Source organism: Paralichthys olivaceus, chromosome 3, assembly GCF_024713975.1.
Source record: "Paralichthys olivaceus isolate ysfri-2021 chromosome 3, ASM2471397v2, whole genome shotgun sequence".
NCBI classification, from domain to species: domain Eukaryota; kingdom Metazoa; phylum Chordata; class Actinopteri; order Pleuronectiformes; family Paralichthyidae; genus Paralichthys; species Paralichthys olivaceus.
In genome coordinates, this window is record NC_091095.1 from 1,289,648 (window position 1) to 1,315,593 (window position 25,946).

At 44.2% G+C, this 25,946-nt stretch overlaps 2 protein-coding genes across 3 annotated transcripts; one reads left to right on the forward strand and one right to left on the reverse strand.

Moving 5' to 3' along the window:
• The first annotated feature begins 292 nt into the window (after positions 1 to 292).
• Positions 293 to 12,042, forward strand: LOC109643455 (tetraspanin-1). The gene is made up of 8 exons (XM_069522728.1): positions 293 to 574; positions 871 to 933; positions 4,471 to 4,677; positions 6,371 to 6,445; positions 10,972 to 11,070; positions 11,232 to 11,375; positions 11,480 to 11,563; positions 11,705 to 12,042. The coding sequence occupies exons 2-8, from the start codon at positions 871 to 873 to the stop codon at positions 11,762 to 11,764; spliced, it is 732 nt and encodes a 243-aa protein (XP_069378829.1). The 5' UTR covers positions 293 to 574; the 3' UTR covers positions 11,765 to 12,042.
• A 3,725-nt stretch (positions 12,043 to 15,767) lies between these two features.
• On the reverse strand, positions 15,768 to 25,908 carry pomgnt1 (protein O-linked mannose N-acetylglucosaminyltransferase 1 (beta 1,2-)). Of its 2 annotated transcripts, none has more exons than XM_020108580.2 (21): positions 25,417 to 25,908; positions 25,179 to 25,281; positions 24,540 to 24,655; positions 24,364 to 24,429; positions 24,089 to 24,202; positions 23,887 to 24,004; positions 23,500 to 23,598; positions 22,846 to 22,973; positions 22,628 to 22,698; positions 22,185 to 22,260; positions 21,818 to 21,901; positions 21,578 to 21,619; positions 21,262 to 21,320; positions 20,504 to 20,576; positions 19,864 to 19,992; positions 19,356 to 19,481; positions 18,829 to 18,893; positions 18,664 to 18,708; positions 18,432 to 18,567; positions 18,176 to 18,285; positions 15,768 to 16,011 (listed from the first exon to the last, which is right to left on the reverse strand). In XM_020108580.2, the coding sequence occupies exons 1-21, from the start codon at positions 25,534 to 25,536 to the stop codon at positions 15,804 to 15,806; spliced, it is 2,088 nt and encodes a 695-aa protein (XP_019964139.1). In that variant the 5' UTR covers positions 25,537 to 25,908; the 3' UTR covers positions 15,768 to 15,803. The 2 variants fall into 2 exon arrangements, with proteins under 2 accessions (XP_019964139.1, XP_019964140.1); XM_020108581.2 differs by lacking the exon at positions 15,768 to 16,011 and adding an exon at positions 16,142 to 17,668 and having other exon boundaries at positions 25,417 to 25,906.
• Positions 25,909 to 25,946: the final 38 nt, after the last annotated feature.

The following is a 25,946-nucleotide window of genomic DNA, read 5'->3' on the forward strand; positions in this document are numbered from 1 at the left end:
TGTGAATAAATGTATAATAAATGAATCCACTCCTCAACGACCTCAGTGAAACAACCTCCCAACATCTTTCCGACACTGCACAACTTATTCGTCCACCTCTGACGCTCCCATCTCAGGTTTTCAAGATTATTTCTGTCCTTTCAGCGTTTGACAGCCGTGTTCCCGAGATCATTTTCATCTTTTCAAATCTGAAAACCCTGAAGTGCCAGACGGTGAATCTGTGTCAGTGTGAACCTGCAGGGGTCAGAGCTGCCACTCTACACCTGAAACATCCACCTGCTGTCACCTGTGTCCTCCACCCCGTCCTCCGCCTGAGGAGAAGCACTCATCAGATTTCCAAATCGCTGCCACAGGCTTTTACCTGCTCGGATATTATCACAATATTTAGACCGAGTCATCGGGACAATCAGCTGGAAACACCCGAGTCAGACGCTCAGAGAACTCCTGCATCCATTTAATCTTATTTAACCGGTTTGTTGCTTTTTTTAAACGTCAGTTTGTTCGAGGAAACTCAGGAGATTTTCATTAGGTTTGAATCTACTTTGGAAATAAATAAACACAAATACAGTCACAGGTAAGATTTGTATTTAAGCTGTAAACACGTTGTCCTCTGTAACGTGGCTTCGTTTTCCGCCCATTACCTGGTATCTTTATTGTCTCTCTGGGCTTTGTGTGTTGTCATCAACACGCACTGTGAGTAATGTCATTTTCACAGTAATTTTGCAGAGATGTGAGCTGGATGTAATCGCCCAGCGTGCACGGGGAGATTGGCCTCAGTCGTGTGTGTGTGTGTGTGTGTGTGTGGATGAGAGATAGAAGCTCTGGGCTGATGAAAGAAAAGCTATAATTTATCTTCTCCTTTTATTACAGATGAAAATGGGCTGCTTCACATTCGTCAAATTGATGATGGTCTTGTTCAACTTGCTTATCTTTGTAAGTATGTTTCAGCTTTGATTTCATGCTCATATATGATGATGGAGGTGTGTGTGTGTGTGTGTGTCTGTGTGTGTGTGTGTTCATGTATTGTGTGAAATCTTTTTAGTCTGTGAAGTTAAAGACAAACCACAGAGCGATCACTTCATCCTTCACTGGAATCAGAGACGTTGCATAAACATCTCGCGTCACTAGCGAGGCAGAAAACCCTCATCGCTTTTTTCATCTCATTAACTTCAAACCCTCTCATTTTGCCTCCTCGCTCTTCGGCTTAATGCTGATAAGTAAAGTGGTTTGTGAAATGGAGAGAAAGTTTGGCGGAGTCAGCAGAATTCTTCTGCCGACCGGCGTCCACCTGGATTCACTGAGCTCTCGACTCAAATCCTCGTTTTCCCATTTCTGTCTGAATCAGCTCGAGAAGTCCGCAGCAGCCGCAGCACAGTGATGGACAATGAAATCATTCTCTCACTTCATGAAGGAGAAGCTTTAATGGGACAACTCCAATTCTTTGGCAGAAATTAAAACTTGAATTGTTTAGTATAAAAACTGCAGAAAAAAACTGGCTTGTACAAAACTGGTCTTTTTGTAAAAAACACAGATGAGAAAAGATAAAACACCACATGTGAGTAATCATATTATTTATGAGGTGAGTTTAAAACTAGTTGATAATCTTCTGACCCTTTAATCACAGGACTGACTCTCACTGTCTTCACTCAGTATGAAGTACTCAGTATTCACAGAACCTTCCCTTCATACTGTGGATATGATGGATCCTGGTCCAACAGATGTTTTTCTCTTCATCTGTTATCATCAGGAGAGACAGTGTGGACGATGTGAGGAGTGGAAAGTTCTGGACGTCGTCCTTGTCTGGGTCAAGCTGACCTGGCTCCTATGATTATAAATGTGGTGCAAGCATCAGTCTGGAAATGTTTTGGATGGTTTCAGGGAAGTGATGTGATTGTTCTGATTGTTCTGATTGTTGCTGTAATTCTACCAGAAGGTTTAGAGAAGTGACTCTTTCTGTACCAGTGTCAGAATATCACTTCACATTAACCTGAGGGTTGAAACTGTTTCCTTCACGATCATGTCAACAGATACTGAAGAGCGAGCTCGTGTAACTTCACCTGAGAGTCTGAACCAAGCTTCATGTGTATGTCTGTTTTTACAATCTGCATCTCCAAAGCAACCAATCAAAACGCAGCGTGACGCAGAATACGCTCCCTCAGGAACTGATCGTCCGTCGTTCTCCCACTTCAGTACAAAGTAAAAACACACACCATCGTTATTGTTGAGAAATAATATTAAGATCAAGATGAAGTTTTAGGAACATTCAAACATACAATGAGCCTGTTGAAGTTCTGAGTGTATGTTCCGCTGCCGTGAGACGTTGAAACGTCTCTAAACGTGTTGGAAATTACAAGTGTCTCCGTGTGTCCTGATCTACGCCGAGTGTCGGGACTTAATCAGATCGTCTGCTGCAGTCATATGACCCATGAAGATGGGTTTATACTCCACTGACGTCTTTCTCATTCCCGGCCTTTCAAAGAGAACCAATTCCATTTCAATTGGGGCGGGACGGGCCCGCTCTCCATTCTGCTCCCTCTGTATCTCTCTATCTCTCTATTCACCTCCCCCTCTCTGGAGGCCACGGCCTCACATTCTGCAGCCTGGTATTCATTCCTTTTTACTCTGACCCTAATAGGATATATTTCCCATCTCCATAGATAGGACACTGCCCCCCCTCCTTTCAAAAACCAGATTTACTTCCAGTGTTTTTTTCCACGTGAGCGTTGAAGTGACAGAGCATCCACCTGCACATGGCACGGCAGCGTCAGAGGGATTAGCCATCTTCTAAAACACGGAGTGAAGACAGGGTGCCAGCTGTAATTATATCTGGTGAGGGATGATGGTGGCAGACATGGACTTAGAGGGAGAATATGCTTGTCTTATCGCATTTAGCCAACGGTGCAATGATGGCACTGAACAGGTTGAAGAGACGAGCAGAGAAACCTCAGGGTGAAAGGAAGGGAGAGGCAGAAGGAACGAAAGAGAAAAACTAGATGAGACAAAGAGACGAAGGGGGGGGGGAGGATTTCCACGTGGGAGACGTCAGCGTCTGACAGGAGGAGTGTGGAGGCCTGACGGAGAGAAAACCACAGTGACTCTGATGGGATCCTGACAGACAAGATCAGGTTTCAAACATGGTTTCTGCAGAGGAGGAGGAAAGAAGGAGAAATCACTCAGAACGAGGAGCGCAGGGGAGGAGGGGGGGGTAAAAGGGAGGAGGAAAAAGTGGAAGAGATGGTCAGAGGTGGAGGCCTGAGGAGGGAGAGGCAGCAGAGAGAGATAATGACAGTGAGGTCAGGTGTAATATGAAACAAGTGACTCTGACTCTGTTTGTTATGAGCAGGTTGGACCAGTTTTACTCAAATAGATTTCAGTGAATGAAGAACGACTGACTCCTCCTGTTCCTCCACATGCTGAGACCAGAGACAGAAGCAGGAGAGCCGGTTACATATTTATTATATTGCTCTATTAAAATAATCCTACTATCATTTTACCAGTATAAATATTCAAACTTATTTAATCGGCTCCATTTCTAATTTGCCACAATTCAAACTGTGATCAGTTGTGACTGTTTCCATGCATCTTCGTCTGAGTTTGAAAAAACTGATTTAAGATTAAAACAACCGCTGCCGACCGAGTGAGGGGGTGGAGCCTGTAGAGCAGCAGGAGGCGGGACGTGACGTGTAAACTCCGCTGTGTAAAGATCAGTGTTGTTGTTTACAGCTCGTCCACACCGGCGTCGGCCCTCATCACCGAAACATCTGGAACCACCTCGTCTTTCCAAGTGGACGTCTTCGTCTTCTTCACCCTGAGATATTTGTGTTCCTGCAGTTTCACGTCCGTCCCGTGTTAGAAACCTCAGACACGTCCTCTCCTGCTGTATCCTCAGGAACATGTCCAGATTGTCCTGTGTACAGTATTGACCAGTGGAAAGAACTGGTCTTTACTGGTCCTTGCTGCTGTCTCCAGTGGACACTGAGCCTCTTTCTTCTTCCCTGTCCTTGTTAACCTATGTCTGTTCACTCCCCGCTGCCTTTATCCAGCATCACACTAAATGGATTCCTGTCCATTATGCCCGGGTGAGTGGGGGGGGGGTAAAGGTGGCGGCTGAATCGAGGCCAAGCCACAACTTGGCCTCGATTCATAATGGGAAGCCTGAGGCAGCACCTCTCTGCGCCACACGAGAGAACTCCTGCTCTCTGAATGGAGGGAGGATATTGAAGTGTCACTAAGAGGAAACAGAAGAGGAGAGTCAGTGATGGAAGATGGTTCCTCATTTCCAAAATCTATTACCTCCTCAAGAGGTGTTGACTTGACCCCGTCTGTACGAAACAGGTGATCGACATGTTACTTCCCGTCGCAAAGTGAGGATTACACACGGGAGCTAACCGGGGGATTAGCGTGTTGCATACATGCACCTGCACAGGTTTCTAATGTTTACTGGACGTGTTTGTCTTGGTCCTCCTGCAGCTGGGGGGCCTGACCCTGCTCGCCATGGGGATCTGGGTGAGCGTGGACGGGAGCTCGTTCCTGCAGCTGCTGGGGCCGTTCTCCAGCCAAGCCATGCAGTTCGTCAACGTGGGCTTCTTCTGCATCGCCATCGGGATCGTGCTGGTGCTGCTGGGGCTCCTGGGCTGCTGCGGGGCCCACAAGGAGAGCAAGTGTCTGCTGCTCACGGTACGTTCGTCAAACTAGACGGTTCTTAGGGGCCTGATCTGGATGCTAACATTTAAACATGCATGACGGAGTTTTCTGGCAGTTGTGCTACGACTCTGATGTTTTCTAGTTCTGGAAAATAGGAAACAGACAGAATGAGCTGAGGCTCCTGGAGAACATCACAGTGGTTGATAGGAGTCGTCAAATCTTTTGTGCGAGAATTCTCTAAACTTAGCGACGACCAACTGACCAGTGCACCGCTGCGTTGAGTCACTTGATCATGTAACTTTCTGTGAAGCGTCTAGAAAGGCCTCTCAGACACTGTGTTGTCCTGCGTCTCGTCTTAAAACATTAAAAATTCACACGTTCATCCGTTCCTCTCTTGTGCAGCGGACATTAACCGTTAACAATTAACTAAGCACTTGTGCTCTTGCCTTCTAATGCAAGTGATTTATTAAGGTGTTTCCCAGTAAGACTCATCGAGACACTGCTCATCACCAGATAATATCCACATCGGCCCCCTCCCGCCCCCTCCCACCTCATCAACACCACCAGCGCCTGAACATCACGGTACATTATTAGGCTCATTAACGAGCGGCCTAACTACCTCTTAGTCCACTGCAGTGAGTCTAATGAGGAGAACAGGCAGAACACCCCCCCCCTGCAGAGCCTCCATCACGTCCACACGTCCCATCCAGCAGAGTGATGACGCCGCAGCACGTCCTGCGACCACGCAGGAGACGATACGCCGAAAATCAGTCCACGATGTTTTGGCAGAGAATTGATTTCTGGAAAATGTTTTTTTTTATTACCGCCGTCGAGGAGATGATGGTTTCACCTCAGTCAGTTTACGTCTGGTTTGTAATCGATGGGCTAAAACTACAGATTAGAAACTATCGTGGTGGAAGAACGTGGAAAAGTTCAGGGAGGAACTGACGATGGAGAGTGAGAATAAGTTCTGGATCTTGAGGACAATAATTAGACATATCAAGGGGCCCGATATTTATGAGTGTAATCTGCTGCAGATCCAAATAGAAATCCAGGGACTGTTCAGACTTTTCAGAGTTAAAACTGTTTGGTTTGTATTTGATTTATTCAGATTCTCATTAATATTAATGATGCAGTAAAATCCCGGGAACAATTTTTCATCTTCATATTCTTCGTGTCGTCCAACCAAACAAACCAATCTTTACACGTAGGATCTATCTTTAAAGCTGGAGCTGGATTTTTAGAAGCCAAACAAATAAAACCTTAATTAAATATTTTATTACTTAGTTAATTAAACATCTTCCCTGTGTGACCTTTACTACAATGTTTTATAATGATAAACATTTTTTTGCTAATGTCTATTAATAATAATTATGTGGGAACATGTTGACGTTGCTGTCTGATAATAAAACGTGCTGATGATCAGGCAGATGCTGAGGCCGTGAGGATTTTGCTGCTTTGCTCTGTTTTACATTGAATCTCATTGGTTTTCAGACAGTTGGAATGAAAAGAGGGAATTTGAAGGTGTCACCTTCTGGGACGGGTTCATCTCATCCATCATTTTAAAGACGAGACGAATAACCAATGAATCACTGATGAAAATAATTGTTGGTTGCAGCCTTAATGTTATTTTATCTGTGGGAGCCTGAAGAGTGACGGACTTTATCGTTTATTAGATTGTGTTTCTATGAAGAGTAAAACCTCCTCCTCCTCCTCCTCTGAACAGTTCTTCTCCATCGTCCTCATCATATTCATCGCTGAAGTGGCAGCAGGAGTCGTGGCTCTGGCCTACTCTTCATTCGTAAGTTCCCCACTTCACCTCCTCCTCTTTATTTCAAGGCCTAGTGACATCCCAGTCCTCTTTCTCCTCTTCCACTGCTCCTCTTCACCTCCTCTCCCTTTGTCTCTTAATTCCTCTCGCGTCTCTCTCTGTTGTTCTCTTTCACCCCCGTCACCCCCACGTCCCACTTTCTGGATTTTATCTCCATATAAATTCTCCATCATAGCTGCGGCCATCATTGAATTACTGGCTTTATGTCCGCCTCAGTACATTCAGCTACTTAATGACTGCGGGATGGCCTGGGGCTGTGTGTCTCTCACTTTGAGCAATTTATTACTCTGGAATATTGAAGCTAAAGCATTTTATATGCAAAACAGCCTATTTACATACGTGTCCGCCTCTCTCACACACATGCACAGACCTATATGCTCTCACACACACACACACACACACACGCTCCATTTCCATTTAGTGCCTCATATAATAATTACAAGGATTTCAAATGAACTACGTAAAAGCAGGTTAGTGAAGACTGGGATCCTAATAAAGGAAATAGAAAGTGGAGTTTTTTATCCAATCAGACGATGCATCAGAGGCCCCAGGACCTGAGAGAGGTAATCTAAGACGCATCCGTCTGCGGCGAGGAGCTGATGAACGGAGGAGCTGATGAATGGAGGAGCTGATGAACGGAGGAGCTTTGGACGGCACAGCTCGGGAATTTCATTTGTTTGTGCGTCTGCACTTGGTAGAACAATCTGCAACTGCAGCGCAAAGACGATCAGAGAAAACCAGCTGAAGTGGTTGAACTCCATGAAACGATCTGTAGCTGCTCCCAGACCAGCACACTTCTGTATGCGACAACACAAATGTCCGAGGCAACAGCTCCAGACTTTTTCTGGAACTTTCCCTGCAGAGTGAGTCCGTGTGAGAAAAGAGCAGGAAAATGTGTAAAATGAGGTTTCTAACACGTGACGGACGTGAGACTGGAAGAACACAAATGTCTCAGGATGAAGAAGAGGAGCCGCACACGTAGAAGACGAAGACGTCCACTAACAAGAAGCTGTTAGAACCTTTCATTTCCTATCAAGCTCCGTTCTGACTATCAGGAGAAAAGATTTTGCAGCAAAGAGAATAAAAACAACACAACTGTAACACAATACACAGCTCCTCTGGTCTGAGGAACCTCTCACACCTGAAGCTCTGAAACCACCAAAGGTACTTAGGACTAAACTACAGACTAAACCACAGAAGCACCTTTTTGTTGTGGTCTCTAACTCCTGCTCGTCCTCTTGTAGTTTCTCGTTTACTCTGTCGTGCTGTGAATCCTGGTCGTGTCCAGAGTGTGACCTGCTCTCACACAAAGAAGCTGTGTGAGTGTTTGTGTGTGTTTTCCTCTTGTGTGTCCTTGAACTCAGAGCAGTGAGTATTATTATTGCTGCTGCTGCTGCTCAGGTGGTTTTGTTGGAATAAATCTTCCCCATCTCTCGCCTGTCATTTACAAAAGCTGAGCTGACCAAGGTGAGCCATGCAGTGTGTGTGTGTGTGTGTGTGTGTGTGTGTGTGTGTGTGTGTGATCTGTTGTCCAGAGCTCAGTGAAATGCAAGACATAACTCATAGATTTGTCTTCCTTAAGGAGATCTCTGATATGGTTTAGAGTCAATTTAACGCACTGTTTGTTAGCTTTAGCATCATCTGTTCATTACAAACACAAAGGACGTCTTCAGCTCCATCGTGGACACGAGTGTGAGAGCAGCTGTCCATCTCCGTCTTTTGATAAGACACAGTAAACACAATGGCGTCAGAATAATGAATATGGGTAATATACATCTAATATGCATATATATAGCCCCCTGTGTCAATAAGTAAGAGACAGAGGCGTGGACAATGAAAGGAGACGATAAATAAAGCCTTGATCTATTCTATTCTACTTATCTGCAGCATAAATCTGCCTCGTGGCCGCCGGGCCTCCACAGCTCATCTGAGCGAAGAGCCAATAACCTTCAGGTGGTCGGAATAACGGAGATTTAATAAGCAATTCCAGGAGGCATTATGAGAGGCCGTCAGTGGTCATGGTTGTTCTTACCCCGCCAGTTATCCGGAAGTGACCAGAGTGGAGATTTATTACCGGGGGCAGAGACGGGCTTCACCGTGGATTAATGAAGGAGGCGCGATGTGGAGTTTAATGAATCAAACTCTGACACGTGAGCACAGTGAAGGAATGTCCTCTTAAAGAAACCTAATCCACTTCAGATTACTGTTTGCTTTCATTTCTCGTCAGCGAGCGGATTAGCTGGAGTTAGTCATGTAAGATGATTAACTCCCAATTACTTCTGCTTTACGGCTCCGCTAATTAACATCTTTATATTAAAAATAGAAAAATATTCCACCAGATTTCACTCAGAGCATCAAACCCTCTGAGAATTATTTCAAACTGCAGGTTTCAGTCGTGGTTCAGTCGGTGTTTCCAGCAGCAGGTATGTTCTCTTGAAGCAGCTCTAATAAACCCACTGGGCTCCACAGACTCAAACAGCAGCTGTGAAGCCGAGCAGACGTGATTAGTCACTCGCTGGTGAACACGCCGGAGCGTTTAGCAGGTAAAGAGCCAGAGGAGAGAATAATAGATTTAAATTCATCAGGATGACGCTTCGCTCTGGATCTGCTCAAACCTTCAACTGATCTGAAACACGAGACAGCTACACCTGTCGAGAAGATATTTCCAGACACTTACAAGAAGGTTGAAATGAAAGTGCTCCACTTGTCTCGCTTACGACGGAGAATTAGGTTTACATCTATAACGAGGAAAGAAACATTTGAGATTTCTAGAATAATATCGTAATATTACAAAGTCAAAGAAAATAAAGAGGGACACCGTGTCTCCTCTTCCTCCAATAAAAATCCTGGATATGAAGCTGCGTGTTGGATTGGTTGGATTTTTGTTGTGAACAACAGTGAAGTCGTTCGTTAAACAATGAGCTTCAGATATGTGATTATTCTCTACATTTAATCATCTATTCATCCTTCTATTCATCCATCCATCTATCCTTCTATTCATCCATCCATCCTTCTATTCACCCTTCTATTCATCCATCAATCCTTCCATCCTTCCCTCCTCCCTGCTCATCCTTCGAGGGTGGACACTGGGCGGAGGCAGTAAAATGTGTTTTTAATGAAACAAAGATAATCCAGTATCTTTACTTTTGAACTGGAGCTGAACTCTGTGTCTTGATAACAAAATACATTAGAGGCACAAACTGCAGCTTTTTCTTCTCGTGACGAAGGTTTTCATTTATTGCTTTTCCTCTTTAGAACAATGACCAATTAGCAGCCGACAAGTCGCTGCGGTAAAAGATATCGATAATAATTAGAAAGACACTGTAAAGAAAGAAGAGATATAAAAACATGTGAAGCTGGAGATTGTGGCGTGTGTGTAGTTGTTCACTCCACCACTGTCTTATCGCCGCCCTGTGCTGTGTGTTACTGTGGGCTTTGTCCTGCCTGTCCAGCGTCAGTGTGTGTGTGTGTGTGTGTGTGTGTGTGTGTGTGTGTGTGTGTGTGTTTAACGGGACGTGGCGAGGCGCTGGGCCGAGTGACAGTGATGAATTAGCCTGCTGGTAATAACCTTCTCTGATCTCAGCCACTCTCCTAGCTTCTTGGGGGGCACTTTTAATTGTGGCATGTATCCCAGCATCCCCTTGGGCATGTTGTACGCCTGCTCCCTCTGATGTACACACGTACACACACACACACACACACACACACACACACGGGAGGACGAAGAAAAAAAACAGTGCACGTACAGTAAACCACACACACACTCTGCTCATCAGCTGAGGTCTTTGTGTGACTGGATTATTCATCAAAGTGGGAAAGAGGGAGAGGGGGGTGGGTGGGTGGGTGTGTGTGTGTGTGTGTGTGTGTGTGTGTGTGTGTGTGTGCGACCCCCCCCCCCCCCCCCCCAGCCTTAAACCTAACCTGTCTTTTCTTTTGCACTTTGACTAAACTCAAATATCAGACAGAATGTGACCTGACCAGCAGCAGCCATATATATGTAAATGCCCCCCCCCCACCCCCACCCCTATTATTTATGACCGTAGAAAAGGAGGAGAGGAAGAAGAATGGAGAATAATGGCTCGGACCATTTTTTGATTTATTTTCATTTTTCCAGGTGCCAGGCCGGGCTGTTTATTTCCCAGGTGCTTTGTGCGAGAGAAGATTTATTTAATTTGTGATGAATAGTCGACTCCCAGAGAATTTCCTCTGCTGGCTGGAGATTCAGTGTTTTATTCTCCTGCTGCTGTGTGAATACATAAGCACGTGGGACTCTGCAGTACTTATACTCACAGTGTATTTACATGTGTACCTTTCATGTACTTGGAACTGAGACCGTTTTGACAGCTCGGACATCAGGACAGAAAAGGGACATTTTTGTGCCTGATGTGTTTCTTCTTCACGAGGAAAGTTTAGGACTCTGTCTTGACTTTAGGTGTTTTTAAATTTAAATGAGGCTCCTCACGTACGTGTGTGTGTGTGTGTGTGTGTGTCTACAGGCCGAGGGGATCCTCAGAGCGTGGGCGACTCCTACTTTACAGAAAGAATACGGCAGCGAGCCTGTGGTCACTAGGATCTGGAACACCACCATGACCGAGGTACAGTCTCCATCATCATCTTCATCATCTTCATCATCACACTGTTCAGAACCATAAATATAATTTGCTTTCGTTTAAATCATCACATGAAGTTTAAGGATGAAAAACAACATCGTTATCTATTAAACTGTTTCTCCTCCTGTGTTTCCTTCGTCTCACAGCTGAAGTGCTGCGGCTTCAACAACTACACAGACTTCGTGGGTTCTTCGTTTGAAAAGGAGAACGGAGGCAGCCTGCCGCCCAACTGCTGCTGGGCCCACAGCGCCCCCTGCACTCCGGGCGAGGCAGAGCGCAGCAACGTGCAGGTGAGATTGAAAACACCAGAAATATTGATTTACTTTACTCGCTGGTACAAACTGAGGCGGTCGTATATCTATCTATCTCATATCTGATGCTCGCTGCTCCTCAGGGCTGTTTCCAACACATCCTGGAGACGCTCAAAGAACACGCCAACATCGTGGGAGGGATCGCAGCAGGGATTGGAGTCTTGGAGGTAAAAGGACATTTGCTACTGTTCACTTTGGCTGGAAGACGTTTGTTAAGTTTAATCGAAGCTGCCAAAAAGTACAGATATCCAGTATCTGTGCTCAACAGCAGTACATGTACTACAGATTTCATGTTTCTGTTTCCCCAGATTGCCGCCATGATCGTGTCCATGTACCTGTACTGTCACCTGGACAACAGAGTGAGCTGAGGCTCCGTCAGAGAAACACGACGGACACGACGCAGATGAATCACACGTGGTTCAGATTTAAAATCAACATCATTTAATAATGTCACGTCCGTGTTCTGAAACGTGCTTTCTGGTGTTTCTTGTCTGTCAGGGAAGCATCTGTAGTTTCACTATGACGTCATGTTAACCCCATAAATAAGATCCTTCTGTTTTTATGTGTAGTAAAGCACTGCAGATATTTCCTGCATTTATATGAAGTGTAAATATTTCATAGTTGTCAATAAAATATTTCAAACCGCTTTTCTGTCCTGAGAAGTTGAATCTGAATCTGATCTCACTTTTCTCTCTGTGTCCTGATAAAGTTCAGGGAGGGATTAATGCACAGATCAGGGGACAGGCCCAGGGGACAGGCCCAGGGGACAGGCCCAGGGGACAGGCCCAGAGGACAGGCCCAGAGGACAGGCCCAGGGGACAGGGTGTCAGCAACACGTGTACATTTTCACTTAAGGCGGCGATCACTTCATTTCTTCCCAGTCGTGAATACATTTTTGCGATTATTCCGACACCTTGTGAATTCAGCATCAGGGTGGAGGGGTGGGTGACCGTCCCATTTTGTAAAATGTCGTCCTCCGACTGGCCTGGTCTGTGCTCGGGGCTCATTGTCTCATAGGGACTGAGACGTCCTTAGGGCCACTATTCACCCTGAGAAAAGGCTGCACATTATTTCACATATTCCTCTGGAAGACCGTACATGTGAAAGGAGGCAGCAGAGCTCCGTTGGTCCTTTGTCCTGTTTATTATTCAATCCTGTTCCATCTCCTGCCCTTGAAGATTAAAGTCATTGTGACACAGGCCTGAGTAAATATTGACCAATAAAAGGCCTGTGAATAGACGGAGGCGGTGCATTGTTCCGCAGGTTATCTGCCGCTGCTGAATTACTTCTTTCATCACTCATCCTCCACCAGCGACTCGAGGCTTCGCTCACCTGCTTCTGTTCGACAACAGAAGAGCTGCACCGAGGCGGCCATGCTAATGAGGCTCATTTTATTTTGAAAGGTCAACAAGAGGAGAGAGATTAAGAAAAAACACACAAAGGAGTAACGACACAAAAGCTGCTGTTGCTAATACATCTGAGGATATTGGATAATATAGAGTTTTTCTATTAAACAAGCTCAGATCAGCTGCGGTTGGTTTATTGAGTCTTCTGCAACATAATTTTCCTTTTTTTCTCAGAGAGGATTTTAGAGAACTGAGATCTAAGAGTCAGCTGAAATTTTAAATCTGGATGGAATGAATTTTAAATAAAGTGACTGTTGGAGGGACGAGCTCTGAGAGATGTATTTTATAACGCTGGTGCAGAACACATCTGTCTGTACGTATCTGACTGTGTGTGATTAACTGGTGAACCAGCCTTGGTGGAGGTTTGAGCTCTTTTAGTTTATTAAGACATTATTTGTCTTTGCATGTAAATCATGCAGAAGATTGTTTTTTTCCTCAGCTAACATGTGATTTCACTTCATGGTTGAAATTTATTTTCCAGTTCTGAATGCAAACACGTGAAATTTAGTTCCGGAAGAAAAAAGAAATAAGTAAATAGTCTAACGCTGTAAAATATCTGAGGTTGAAACAAAAGTGCTCCCATGTTTTTTTATTTACTTCAATTTGTTTTCAAAATCATTTAATCAAGTGTATTTTCTCTGCTGAAAACTCAACGGGTTTGTTTTTCACTGACTCCTGAGATTCTTCTTCTGTTTCATTAACTCGACAACAGAAGACGTGTGTGTGTGTGTGTGTGTGTGTGTGTGTGTGAAGGGAAAAGATCAACGAGTTGTTAAAAAAGGAAAATATATAAATTCTAGGTGAATAAATAAAGATGATAATGCAACAGAAGGAAAACACTCATAGAAGTAAGGCAAGAGGAGTTCCTGTGAAACTACCACAAGGCTTTTATTGTGAAAGACCTACAGGAAGTGTTGATTTTAAGTAGCAGTCGTTAAAACAAAGTCAAACGGACACGTCAGACACAGACACGGTAAAGTACCCAGACATTAGATCTGGGTCTCAGCTGCATGGATATGCAATTGGAAGCATGAACTGGTTTAAGGTGGAGCCCGAGAATCGATCCTTGTGGGACGCCTTAAGTGACGAGAGTTCTCTTTTAGATCCAGTAACACCAGGATCAGTTCGTTAAATACTAAACATGTTCAGGCAACCGGCTTCACCGTGAACACTGTGGTTCACATAGTTGTGTATTTGCTGCGCGTGTTGCTGGACGACGACAGCAGAGGGCGCACTACAGAACTCCAACTAAAGACTTTAAGACACGCCCCTCTATAAGCTTACACTCTGTCTGCCCCTTCCGGATTAAACATACACAAAGATGCCAACAGTCGAGGACATAAACATTTAGCTAACGACTCACTACAGACCCGACCGAGTACGTGGGTACTGCATTTAATCATTTCTGAAGATGTGCACAACCTATGCACCAAACTGATGCAGGATATGTGAAGCAGCCATCTTGTTAATAGCAATTATATTGTGGCCCGCAGTCTGCTCATGTCATTACTCAGGCAAATACGATTTAAAATCTTTATGAGAGCAATTTCAGTGCTATGATGTGGGCGGAAACCTGATTAAAACACGTTCAGGATGTCATTACTCTGCCAGAAATTATTGATTTGATTAAAAACTACTTTCTCATTCATCTTTCTTATGGAAGGGAAGATTAGACGCCGGTAGTTGGCCAGTTTCTCTTCCTCTGACAATAACAACAACTGAAAAAGAGCTAAAATTGCTTTTCTTGAAAAGCTTGTAAGGAGAATAACTAGTGAGCAGTTTGTTATGTTGTGGCAGAAACAGACGGACAGAGACTGAAAGGCAGCGAGAAGACAAACCATGTTCGCTCTTCCATCCAATTATAAACCTGCGAGGCATTTAGAGTTAAATCTGTCATCATCCCAGTGCTGCCGGGCTCCATGTTTAACAATAACCCCGAGCTCTCTCTCACACACACAGACACACAATCAATATTCCATCTACGTGGCAGTCATCAGCTTCTGAACCCGGCTCATCAGAATGCTCAATAGGTCAAAAATGACATTCAAAGGCAGCAAACACACACACGCCGATACGAACCACTGACTTCTGACTGACAGGCACAAATGACCAGGTTTGGAGCTGGTGCTGATGGACAAGTGTGTGTGTGTGTGTGTGTGTGTGTGTGTGTGTGTGTGTGTAGACTATGAAACTAATGCCTGATGTGCAATATATATACACACACACAATTACTACGACTTCACCTTCCTCCATCATGAGTAAACAGACCTGAACATCGATCTTAATTAGACCTGATGCAGATATTTGTCTAATGACAGATTCATAAACACACACACACACACACACACACTTCATGGAAACCAGTTTGGTGCCAGTTTATGAGATGAATATAAAATTCATGCTCCCTGAGCCGTTTCCAGTCCGACTGGACGAACTCGTTAACTGTGCTGAGACGATAATTGCAGTTCATAACAACTGGGACAGGGAACAGACGGAACAGGTCGCCTGTCAGTCACAGGGCAAAGACACGAAACCATTCACATTACTTGTCACAACTACAGCCCCCCCCCACGCGCACACGACATACCAATTAGCTGCTAAAGCTAAGTTGTCTACGTTGTGTAGCTATGAGCCAAGACTCCAGTAAAACACGCTTAAACAGAAATGTCATATAAAGTTGAGGCTTCTTGCCACCGGTGTTTCCTGTCCGCCAAGACCTCCGTCATCCCAAGATTTCCAAACGTCTGTCTCAGCCAGCAGGTCAAGTGATGCGGGTGTGTGTGACAGTTTTTTTTTTTATGTGATATTAAAACCAGCATTAATTTTTTAATAAAAAGCATTTACTTGAGTTTAAAGCTCAAACGACATTCAAGTGTTTAAGTGATCATCATCATCATCATCATCATCTCACCACAGTTCTTGGAACACAAGTTTGAAAGAGTTCACCTGAAATTAAATTTATCTTTAGAAAAAAGATTAAATCCAAACTTCTACTTCTGATTTATTCCGTAAACGATGATGAAAGTCCGAGCTCAGAGGACAGGAAGCCACATTTGTCCTTGGTCAACCACAGCGGCTGCAGAAATCCACCGTGCTCTGAGGATTTGCATACATTTCCCTCGCTGCTGGCGTTTCCTCTCTCCGTTGCTTTGCCTGATGCTCCCCGGGGAAATCTGCAGCAGCACAAGGCCACAGCACAGTAGAAGACCCTGAGCCAAGAATAACAATGGCTCCAAGTTTATTCCCCAAATTATATACGATAATAAAACCTTCTGATTTGAATTACAATAAAAACATGCGATGCAGCCTCGGAAGAGAAAAAGCCGCATGAAACCAAAGTTTAAATAAAAACACAACTTTATTCATCTCCATGATAAAAGTTAAGGAAACTCACACACGTCAAACTCTTAAACGCACAGTTTGTCCACGGATCGTCAGCGTCACTCACACAACGTGTCCAGTATTTTTCAAATTATGCATCAAACTGAATGAACTGTAATACTGAGGATACAATGATTTCATTCCACTCTCGATTCAGCAGAGAAAAGGACATGTACCACGACAGAGTGAAAAACAGAATGATTCCATTTCTGACATTTCCCGAACACGAATATTGATGAAATTCAGTCACGACACAGGCTGGAAAACAGCTGGATCAGTGGTTAACGACTGACGAGGACAATTAAAAATCAATCAACGGTTCTTACTAATACTGATCGAGCTACATAAAAAAAAAAAAGGATTCTCACGCACTCAGTTCGTCGGTACAGTTCCAGGACATCGCCCTGAGATGGAGCTGCAGTAAAAACACTATGAAGAGAATAGTTAAATCAATATAGTGTTTAAATTTGAAACTCCACACATGAAGCATTTTGTTGACGGATGTTTAAGACAGAACAACACGTCATTAATTCGAGCATTTTTCTTTCTGTTAAATGTTTTCTAACATCTCCGTCTCTCAGCCGTCAGAGTTTCCCTCACTAAGTCTGATCCGAGGCGAACTGACACAAGCCGTCGACAATCGCACAAACCCACAGGGCTGTTATCAGCTTTCACTCAAACTCAAAATCTAATGCTGAAAAATATGTTGACCCTTTGACTATTTCATCCAAAAATATATATATATAGAGGCAGGTATGTACATTATTATTATTTCATCATCTGTAAAAGTTAGGCTCTTAAAAAACTCACTGGTTTCGATAAAAGTGGATTTTCTCTTTAAAAAAGGCAAATTAACCACTGAAGTCGTTCTGACCGATGGATGCAAAATAAATAGAGATAAGTTATAACATATGTACACGATGGACGAAGCACTCAGTCGTTAACAAACAGAAAACAGAAACTCGCGAGTGGGTTTGTCTCATTTGTACCGTTCGTCTTATAAAGTTACAAATTCTTAAACTAAAACCAAACAACCTTCAGTTGTCACGGAAACAGAGGAAAACAGTCACATTTTGGTTGTAAAGTCACGAAAACCGGTTCAGTGTTGATCCTGTGCAGAGCAGTTCGTAGTGTTAATTCCTCTTTGTTTGAAAAAGCAAAGAAAAAAAGTTTAAAACGTAGGACTCCATTTCCCAGAGTCCTCTTGTGCAGACGCTCAACGTGGAGAAAAAGTCAGTTTCCGCAGTTGTGGGTCGCAGGTGGTTCAGAAGAGAGAAAGAAGAAGAAGTGTTAAGGCCCAGGCTGGAGAGTGTGTGAGTGTGTGTGTGTGTGTGTGTGTGTGTGTGTGTGTGTGTGTGTGTGTGTGTGTGTGAGAGTGTGAGAGTGTGAGAGTGTGAGTGTGTCTACATCTGTTCCACCGGTGCTCCCTCTTCTTTGGGCGGAGGCTCTAAGTGAATGGGGGTGACACTGGCCGGTTTCTTCACACTGGTGGTGACAGAGAGACGGACAGAGGCAGACAGTGGACAGGAAGTGGTGAAAGAAAAGAAAAGATGGTGAGATTGTGACAAACTTGTATTTGGTGCTGAGGGGAGGGGCTTGTTATGGGTCATTTGCTATGATCGCTGTGACGGGACATGAGTTTGAGTGTTTTTGGTCTGGGCTTCGAGCCATCTGCTGTTGTGACGGATGCTAGTAAAAATGCTAAGCTAACGTCAACAGACAGTGACAGAGGCCCAGTGTTTGGCTGCAGACGAGCCAACACGCCGATGGCTTAAAATTCTTTTGGAACTTTCACCGTCATTATGAAATAAACATTTCTTCAACATTCTGTAGTTCATAGTTTTGACACTAGTGATAGGTCTGTGCTGAAAAAGAGGAGGTGGTTTGATTCAACAATCTGTTCTCTGTCGGACCGATGTCGTTTGAATTTTAAAAGTACAGTTTGGAATCTGACAATCGTCTCCTCCACAAGCATCAATAAATCGTACTCACGAGTATGGAGAGATCGGCGCAGCCACCACCAGGACATGATTCCTCTTTCTGAAGAGCCGCCACAGGCCTCTGTGGTTTCCTCGTACATCCAGGTCCCAAACATGGAGGCACTGAACAGACGACAGAACGTTCTGTATCATCCTGTTGCTTACGAGGGTTAATCTCATCAGCACAGAAGATGTTTGAATAAATCGAAAATATAAACAGTGACAACACAGCTCTTCAATTAAACATCACGACCATGAGGAGCATGTACCTTGGCAAGTTCTGTCCACGTGGACGTGTCCGTCTCAGATTCCATCCTAATGAACATGACGTAGACCTTCCCCTCAGAGTCCGGAAGGAACGAGTCCTCGCACGGGTTCTTGGTGTGGTCCAGCACCTCCGCTTCCCTGACATCACACACACAGTTACACCAAATGTCCTCATTTTGTAGTTTCTATTCAATTAAAAACATCTACAGACTCAAAACATTAAGAGTGACTCACTTCAACAGATTTTGGATTTCCACTTCATACGCATCTTTCTTTAAGCTGTGAAGAAAAAGGAGGGAAAAACATTAAGGCTTTCACTGCTCAAGTCTGTTTTCAGATAATGTTCCGGAGCTCATAGTGTGAAAAACCAGCGTGACTCCACATCCTGCATGTACACACCCGTCAACGTTCTTCAGCTGCACGTTGGGAACAGTGTTGAACTTGTGTTTCTTAAAATAAACCTCCTGTTCGACAGAGAAGACGGAGAGAGAACAACACGATCAGGCAAATGGATGGTAAACAAAACTGAAATCATGACTAGTGAACTGTTCCTTGGAATGTGACTGGCTGAGTCAAAGTTATTAATATCTTAACGCTCAGATTTTTAAATCGTGGTTGGCTGTTATGGTTTAAAATGGAAAGTACTGGCGTTTTTTAAAATCTTGAATACCAAACTAGTTAAATGAAATCACAGCGGTGCCAATGATTCCAAAGGAGGTTTAAGAATGACTGACGCATCACAGAAACAGATGTTCTGACCCTGACAATCTGGAACAGATTTCTCCTCAGATTCTCAGGGTCTGAATCTAAATAAAATCGGTCAGTAGTCTGAGCTCAGCTTAAATGGATTGTTTTCACTTCATCAAGATTTAAGGTTTCTCTGGAATTATTGAGACTTTAGTTTTCACTTTTCTTTTAGAGCTTACGTGAAAGTATCCGTTCATGTTGAGGCCGATGATGCCGAAGTGGTATGAGCGGGACACGTCAGGGATGATGCACTCTCTGCCTTTCCTCTGCTCCGGCATCCGCATCCACATATCCCAGTCCCACAGCTGGGACACACAGACACACACAGTTCAAATCAACTTCAACACAAACTCACACACAGTTAATGAATCATACAGGATCTTTGTTTTTAACACAATTCAAAATTATAACTCCTGTTGAAATCCATCAATAAAAAATATTTGGAACATTCACTTCATTTGAAGCAGAAAGTCAAGGCCTCCGCCATTTTCAACTAGTTCATCAACTTAGAAATATTCTGTCAACGTTTCTATATTTAGAAATCTTCTGGATCAATGTGGTATTTGTGTTAATTTAGTTAAATCTGATGACAAATCACAGCCGGAGTAGTTTATCTCCTTTGACTCAGTTCGTCACCAAATTAAAAGTGGGGAAGCACTTGTTCGGGTGAAACGATAACTTCTGTACCTTCTCAGGTGTCGGCCATTTTGGCTCCAGTTCATCCTTGTAGAGGCTTTTCTTCAGCACCCAGCCGAGGCCGGGCATGCTCTCCACTCTGTAGAGCAGAGCCGGGTCCTCCGCTGTGTGTTCGTAGCCCTGAAAACAACAACAACAACAACAACATGTCTGAGTGACGCCTTTCTTCAGGGAGACAGAGAATGAACGCAGCCACATCGAGGCAGGAAAAAGATTTGTTTCTATATCTAGAAACAGAAGAAGAACAGCGTCCTGTGCTGCCCCCCCTGTGGACGATGTTAGGTTTCACCCTCTGGTGAAAAAGAAAACCGATAAGTCACCTCATCACTTGCTCTATTGTTAAAGACGCTTGTGTTCAGACATTCAGACGTCAGTTCTGAACAGCTAACAGCTAAACACCCTCAAACCTGCGCTTCAACTGTAACACAATAATCATTTCTCCGCCTGATGCTGCTTTTGAAACCCTGACTGTGAGGTTCTTACTTATTCATTAACAGGTGGATGAAACTGAATTCCTGTAAATAATCGCATTACGACCAACGACAGAGATTTAGTGTGAACTAGGCTGCGAGTCTAAACCACGAAGAAGAGGAGGAGGACAGGTGAAGCAGGTGGAGCAGTCTGCACTCACCTGATCGTTCCAGGCGGAGATGCAGTACAGACTGTCGTCCTCATCCAGCAGGTGGATGGTCTGACTCAGGAAACTGCAAGAAAAACAACAGTGATGTGAGAACAGCTGCTTCGATGTCAAGAAAAACAACAGTCATGAAAAAATGCCTTTTATAGTAAACAGACGGTGACGGACAACTCCAGGACCGATTAATACTCAAAAGAACTCTTTAAGACGAGTGAAGAGCGCCCTCTTCAGACACACGTGGCTCTGATTTTACAACTGAAGAAAATAGATTAAAGAAACTGGAGCTTGTTTTATGTCGGAATCAAATATAAAACAATTTATGGAAAATTGAATTCATGACTTTATGAGAACTCACGTGGTGGAAAAGCTTTGGTGTAAAGCAGCGACGATGAAATAAAAACCTGTGTGATGCTTGTTTATTAGAGCTGAGTGAGCTGACGGCTCAGAGCTGCAGCTTTTACAGCAGCAAACACACAACAACACAACAAAGACATCTGAAACCCTCGAACACTGTGGATCTACTGCCATCTAGGGATGACTCCTGCAGCAGGGGGGGTTTCTGGGTATTATCTGCTGCCACTGATGTGGTAAAATATCAAACCGTCCAAAATCTTCATATGAAAAGAAGCTTCGATCCGCAAACTTCTTTTGTTTTTGCTTAAATAACGAGACAATAGATAATCAATTGATTCCTTGTCTGTGAATCAATCAACTTTTCATCAGCATCAGTTGTGAAAAGTGAAGAAAAATACCTGAAGAAGTCGATGGAGACGTCCAGGTCTTCTTCCAGGACAATGGCAAAATTAGCATCCTGATAAAAATGAAGAACATCCACATGCTGCATCAGTGCTAATTTACTGAATTTCAAAATAAACTGACAATGATCCTTATAAACACTGAATATATGAGAGACAAAACGATAAAGTCAAAAGCTGTATTTAAAGACGTAACAGTCTGATTTGTGTTGAGCTTCATTCAGTTTAGTACCAAACACGTCTTCCTGCTCAACATGAAAACCATCAGTATTGTGATCAGTCACCGTTTAAATAAAGAAAGTGATCGACTCACAGGGTGAAGGTTGAAGGTTGCAGTCAGACTGGCCTTGTAGTGCTGCGGCAGAGAGAAGAGACAAAGTGTTGATTCTTCACACTGGAAACAAGATGCTTCAGATCTCAGGCTACATCCGTTACACCTTCACGTCCGTCACGTGTTCGAAACCTCATCAGGACAGGTCAGGTGATAAAGTGGAAACGTAAGATCAAACTTTTAATTCCGGAATTGGCTCGGGTGAAGGAGTGAAGTGTTCACCTGTGATACTCTGGCGTTCTTGATGCTGATGGGTGTGTGTTGAACTCCTTTCAGTCCAAACAGCTCGACAACATCCATGGGCTCCTGAGACACACACAGACAACACGGTCGGTATTTACTAAACGCTTCACACCCAAGTGGTCATTTGACATCCTGTATAGATATAATGATTCATACACGTGATAATCATATTTCTTAAAGTGTTAAAACAGAATAAGTTGATAAAAATCAAACAGACACGAGACATTTGAATGTTTTGTCTCTTTTATCCTGGTTCAGTAAACTGATGTATGTTTACATGAATATGTTAAAAGAAACAACCAATTGAAATCTAATTTGAAAGTCATACAGGAAATAAAACTGTTACCTCATAATATCCATCGATGAAGACGGTGATCATCTGCGGGTTGACGCCATGAGCTGAAAGAAGTGACCTCAGCATTCTGAAAAACACGACCGCTGAATGTCATTCTGGTTTTAGGCACAACAGAGGAACGACAATCATTTATTTCTGGGCTCTGTATCACTGACTATGATTTGTACTCATTTAACAAGAGCCGACAGGTCAACTGTAATTTTCAACTACTTCATATTTCAGTTAGAATCTGTCGAAATGTGAAAGGAGCAAAAACTTCCACAAGCTACCAGAGGTTCAGAGGATGAAGCAGCTGAAACCCACAAAACCTTGATTTGACTTTCTGAAAGTTTCTTTATCGAGTGTTGCCACAATTTTGTTTCCTCTCATAGAGGGGAACAGTAAAAGCCTGAAAGTCTTTCAGATCATGTGTGCGGTGAGTTGTCCGATCTCACCGGTAGAGATAGTTGGGTCTGTTCCCTGCGATCACGGCCACAGGGACACCGAAGACCTTGCTGTTGGGGAGCTGGAGGGAGAAAGAAAACAAAGTGAGTCAAATCTGAAAGTGTCTAAATGAATAAAATTTGAATATCAAAAATAAGAAATAATCTGAATTCACATTGGACTATGAAGGAAGTTTAATGCAGTTAAATCAACTCATTGTGCTTCTTACAGGGTCGGGGTTGAACTCTATGGGGGCCGGGTCCTTGCAGCTGCAGATGCTGCCGTATCCTTCCACTTTGCTGCAGAAGAGCTTCCTCCTCCTGTTCAGCTCAGTGTCGGCCCAATGACACTCTGCCTCTGCAGGGCGGAGGAACACATCATAGTTTACAACAAGTTATCACCAAGTGCTTCACAGCTCTGATCTGAACATTCCAGCATTTTGCTCCAGTTGTTGCCATCAAAGGCTCAATGAAGCTGCACGGCTTTCACATCTGAAGAACGCAGCAGGAGATTATCCAGGTGGAAAGATCAGTGTTGTTGTTTACAGCTCGTCCACACCAGCTTCGGCTCTCATCACCTAAAGATCTTGAATGTCCTCGTCTTTCCAAGTTGACGTCCTCGTCTTCTACGTGTACCGCTCCTCTTCTTCATCCTGAGAGATTCGTGTTCTTCCAGTTTCACGTCCGTCCCGTGTTAGAAACCTCATCAACACACCAACTTGCTCGCTGTAGATTTTCCAGACCTTTTCCTACTGTAACCTACCACAGGCTCCATTTTACATTTGTTTTACTTGGGGGCTGCAGGACTCATCCTCTCACATAAAGAACCTCCAGTAATTGTCTGAAACATTTTATACCAAAAACATCTTACAACTGTATCTCACCTTCAGAGGCTGTGAGCTGCACCTCGGTCTTCAGCAGCACCGGGTCTCCCCAGGTGGACAGAGCTGGAGACTTTGAGTGCTTCTCTCCGTAAACTTGACCTGGACACACAAAAACACAAATACTCTCAACCAGTTTTCATGTGATTTATCTCTTTCTATTAAATTGCATTACGGGTTCTAGTTTTCTGGACTTTGAGGAGGAAAACATTGTTCCCTCACTTTTCTGTCATGTCCATATTCAACAACCAAGTCAGTGACCAAATGTGATGACATACTATTTATCCTTCCAGCTGCACTGAATCAAAGTGGAGACACAAGCTCAAAACACCAGGGGGAACAATGACTCCACGCTGCTGACTGTTTGAAAGTGAAGATGAACCGATCTACCTCCTTTCTTCACCACCAGCGTCCACATGTCCCTCCAGCTGAGGATGAGGGACGCCTGACTGCCGAGACTCTTCAGCAGGTTCTTAGCAGCTTCCTTCAGGTGGAACGTGCCTTCGTCCTGCAGGATAAAAAACTCACACATGTTCTTTGTTTGTCATCAGACTGATTTCTCAGTGGGACAGCAGCAGCAGCAGCAACTGACCTTTATAGTGAAGATGAGAACTCTGCCTCGGGTCACCATGTTGAGGAAGAGGATCATGGCTTCATCCTCGTGGGGAGAGTATGTGTCAAATATCCTCTTGGCCATGACGTGACCCTGAGAGACACACGGCAACAGTGACTGATCCATCGCAGCTTTCAGATTAGAGGTTTTTTATTTCCCTCCACAGAGGTCCCCAAGATTTTTAGCCTTCGATTACCGAAATGGTTATTTGGTGAAATTGAATATGAAGAAAACATAAAGCAGAGGAAACTCACAGTTGCCTGGTTGAGAACTATCACGTGGATTCCTCTGCCTTGTTCCCGCATGTCGTCCTCTAGAACCTGCAAACGACAAACACATATTTTACAGGCACATAACAGACGCAGCTTAAACCAACCTGGTGTACTGATTTAAAATGTATTTCATGATCATGTCAGACAATCAGACTCACTGTGGTCCCATCCACTGCCACGTAGACCTTGGAGCGGCTGGAGTACACCTCGATGTCCAGGACCTTGCGTCCCTTCGCCGGTCTGCGTGGAGTCTCCATGTTTGGTACAGTGTCCTCTGCAGGAGCATAAGACCAGAATTAGGTTCTTGGCAGAAAATATGTTTTCAGGAGGGAAACACTTTCACAACCATGCGTTGATTAGCTACACAACACGTGTTTGATGATTACAAAATTAGCAAAGCTAAAGACGTCTCAGTGACCAGTCTCATCAGGTTTAGTTGGACTAAAAGGTGAGAGAAGTAATGCAGTGTTTTACTTTGCATTGATTTATTTGTGGCAGAGCTCAACCACATCAACACTGACTGTGACTTATTGGTTCGGCTTCTTGACGATTTGAACATGATAAAATAATATTTAACAAAACTAAAAGCTTAACAGTCCAACCAATGCTATTATCTATCCAATGTATGTTTTTAATATTTCCAGACTTCAACCACTGAAGCAACAGAAAGTGAGTTTCAAGGAAGGGAAGGAGAGGAGGAGGAAGGAGAAGAAAGCAGGGAGATGCAGCTGGGGCAGGAGCAACAGATGAACCTGGGAGCAAACAGATGATGGAGCTGTTTTTATCGTGTTTCTCACCATATTCTTGGGCTGCTGCATCTTCACTAGCGACTCTTCTTGTGTCCAAGATGAGTTTAATGTTGACGATGACAGTGATGAGCAGAAACAGCACAGCAGCGGCCTGAGGAGAGAAAAGTCTTCTGTTTGAAATCTGTTTATTTCATTTCTAGTCGGGACTTTCACAGTTAACATTTCATCTTGTGGACTCAAGCTCTCCATCGGAGAAGGACGTTAACCAGGTGTGTTCCCCGCTGACCTGGCAGAAGCGCCGGATCGTCCTCTTGTTGGTCAGTTTGTATTTCCAGGTGAGGTACAGGCTCCTCTGTTGGCGCGGGACGAAGGGCTTGGCTCGGGGGTTGGGGGTCCAGGTCTCCATCCTCCCGACACTGAGCTCAGCAGACCCTCCTCCGCCTGCCCTCCTCCACCTGCGGGGGGAGGCCGGGACATGCACAGCTCCGCAGACACCGGGACACGGCGGGACCGTCACATCGTCACCTGAAACCCCGCAAACACAACAGGCACAGCGGCGGCAGAGGGAGCTAACGACCAGGTTTAGCTAACAAGAGCTAACTGCCTGTGTGTGAGACTCGGGGCGACTTTAACTTCCGTTTCCTGTCGACGCGTTGACGCGCACATGAGCCGTTGAGTCTCACAGCTCGAAGAAAAACCCGGTAAAGTGGCAGTGAAGCCGCAGCTACATGCTACATGCTACAGCTCTGTGCGACGACTCACGGCGTTTCTGTCGCAGAGAATATTACGTCATTGAGCTTCTCCTCCTGTGGTTTT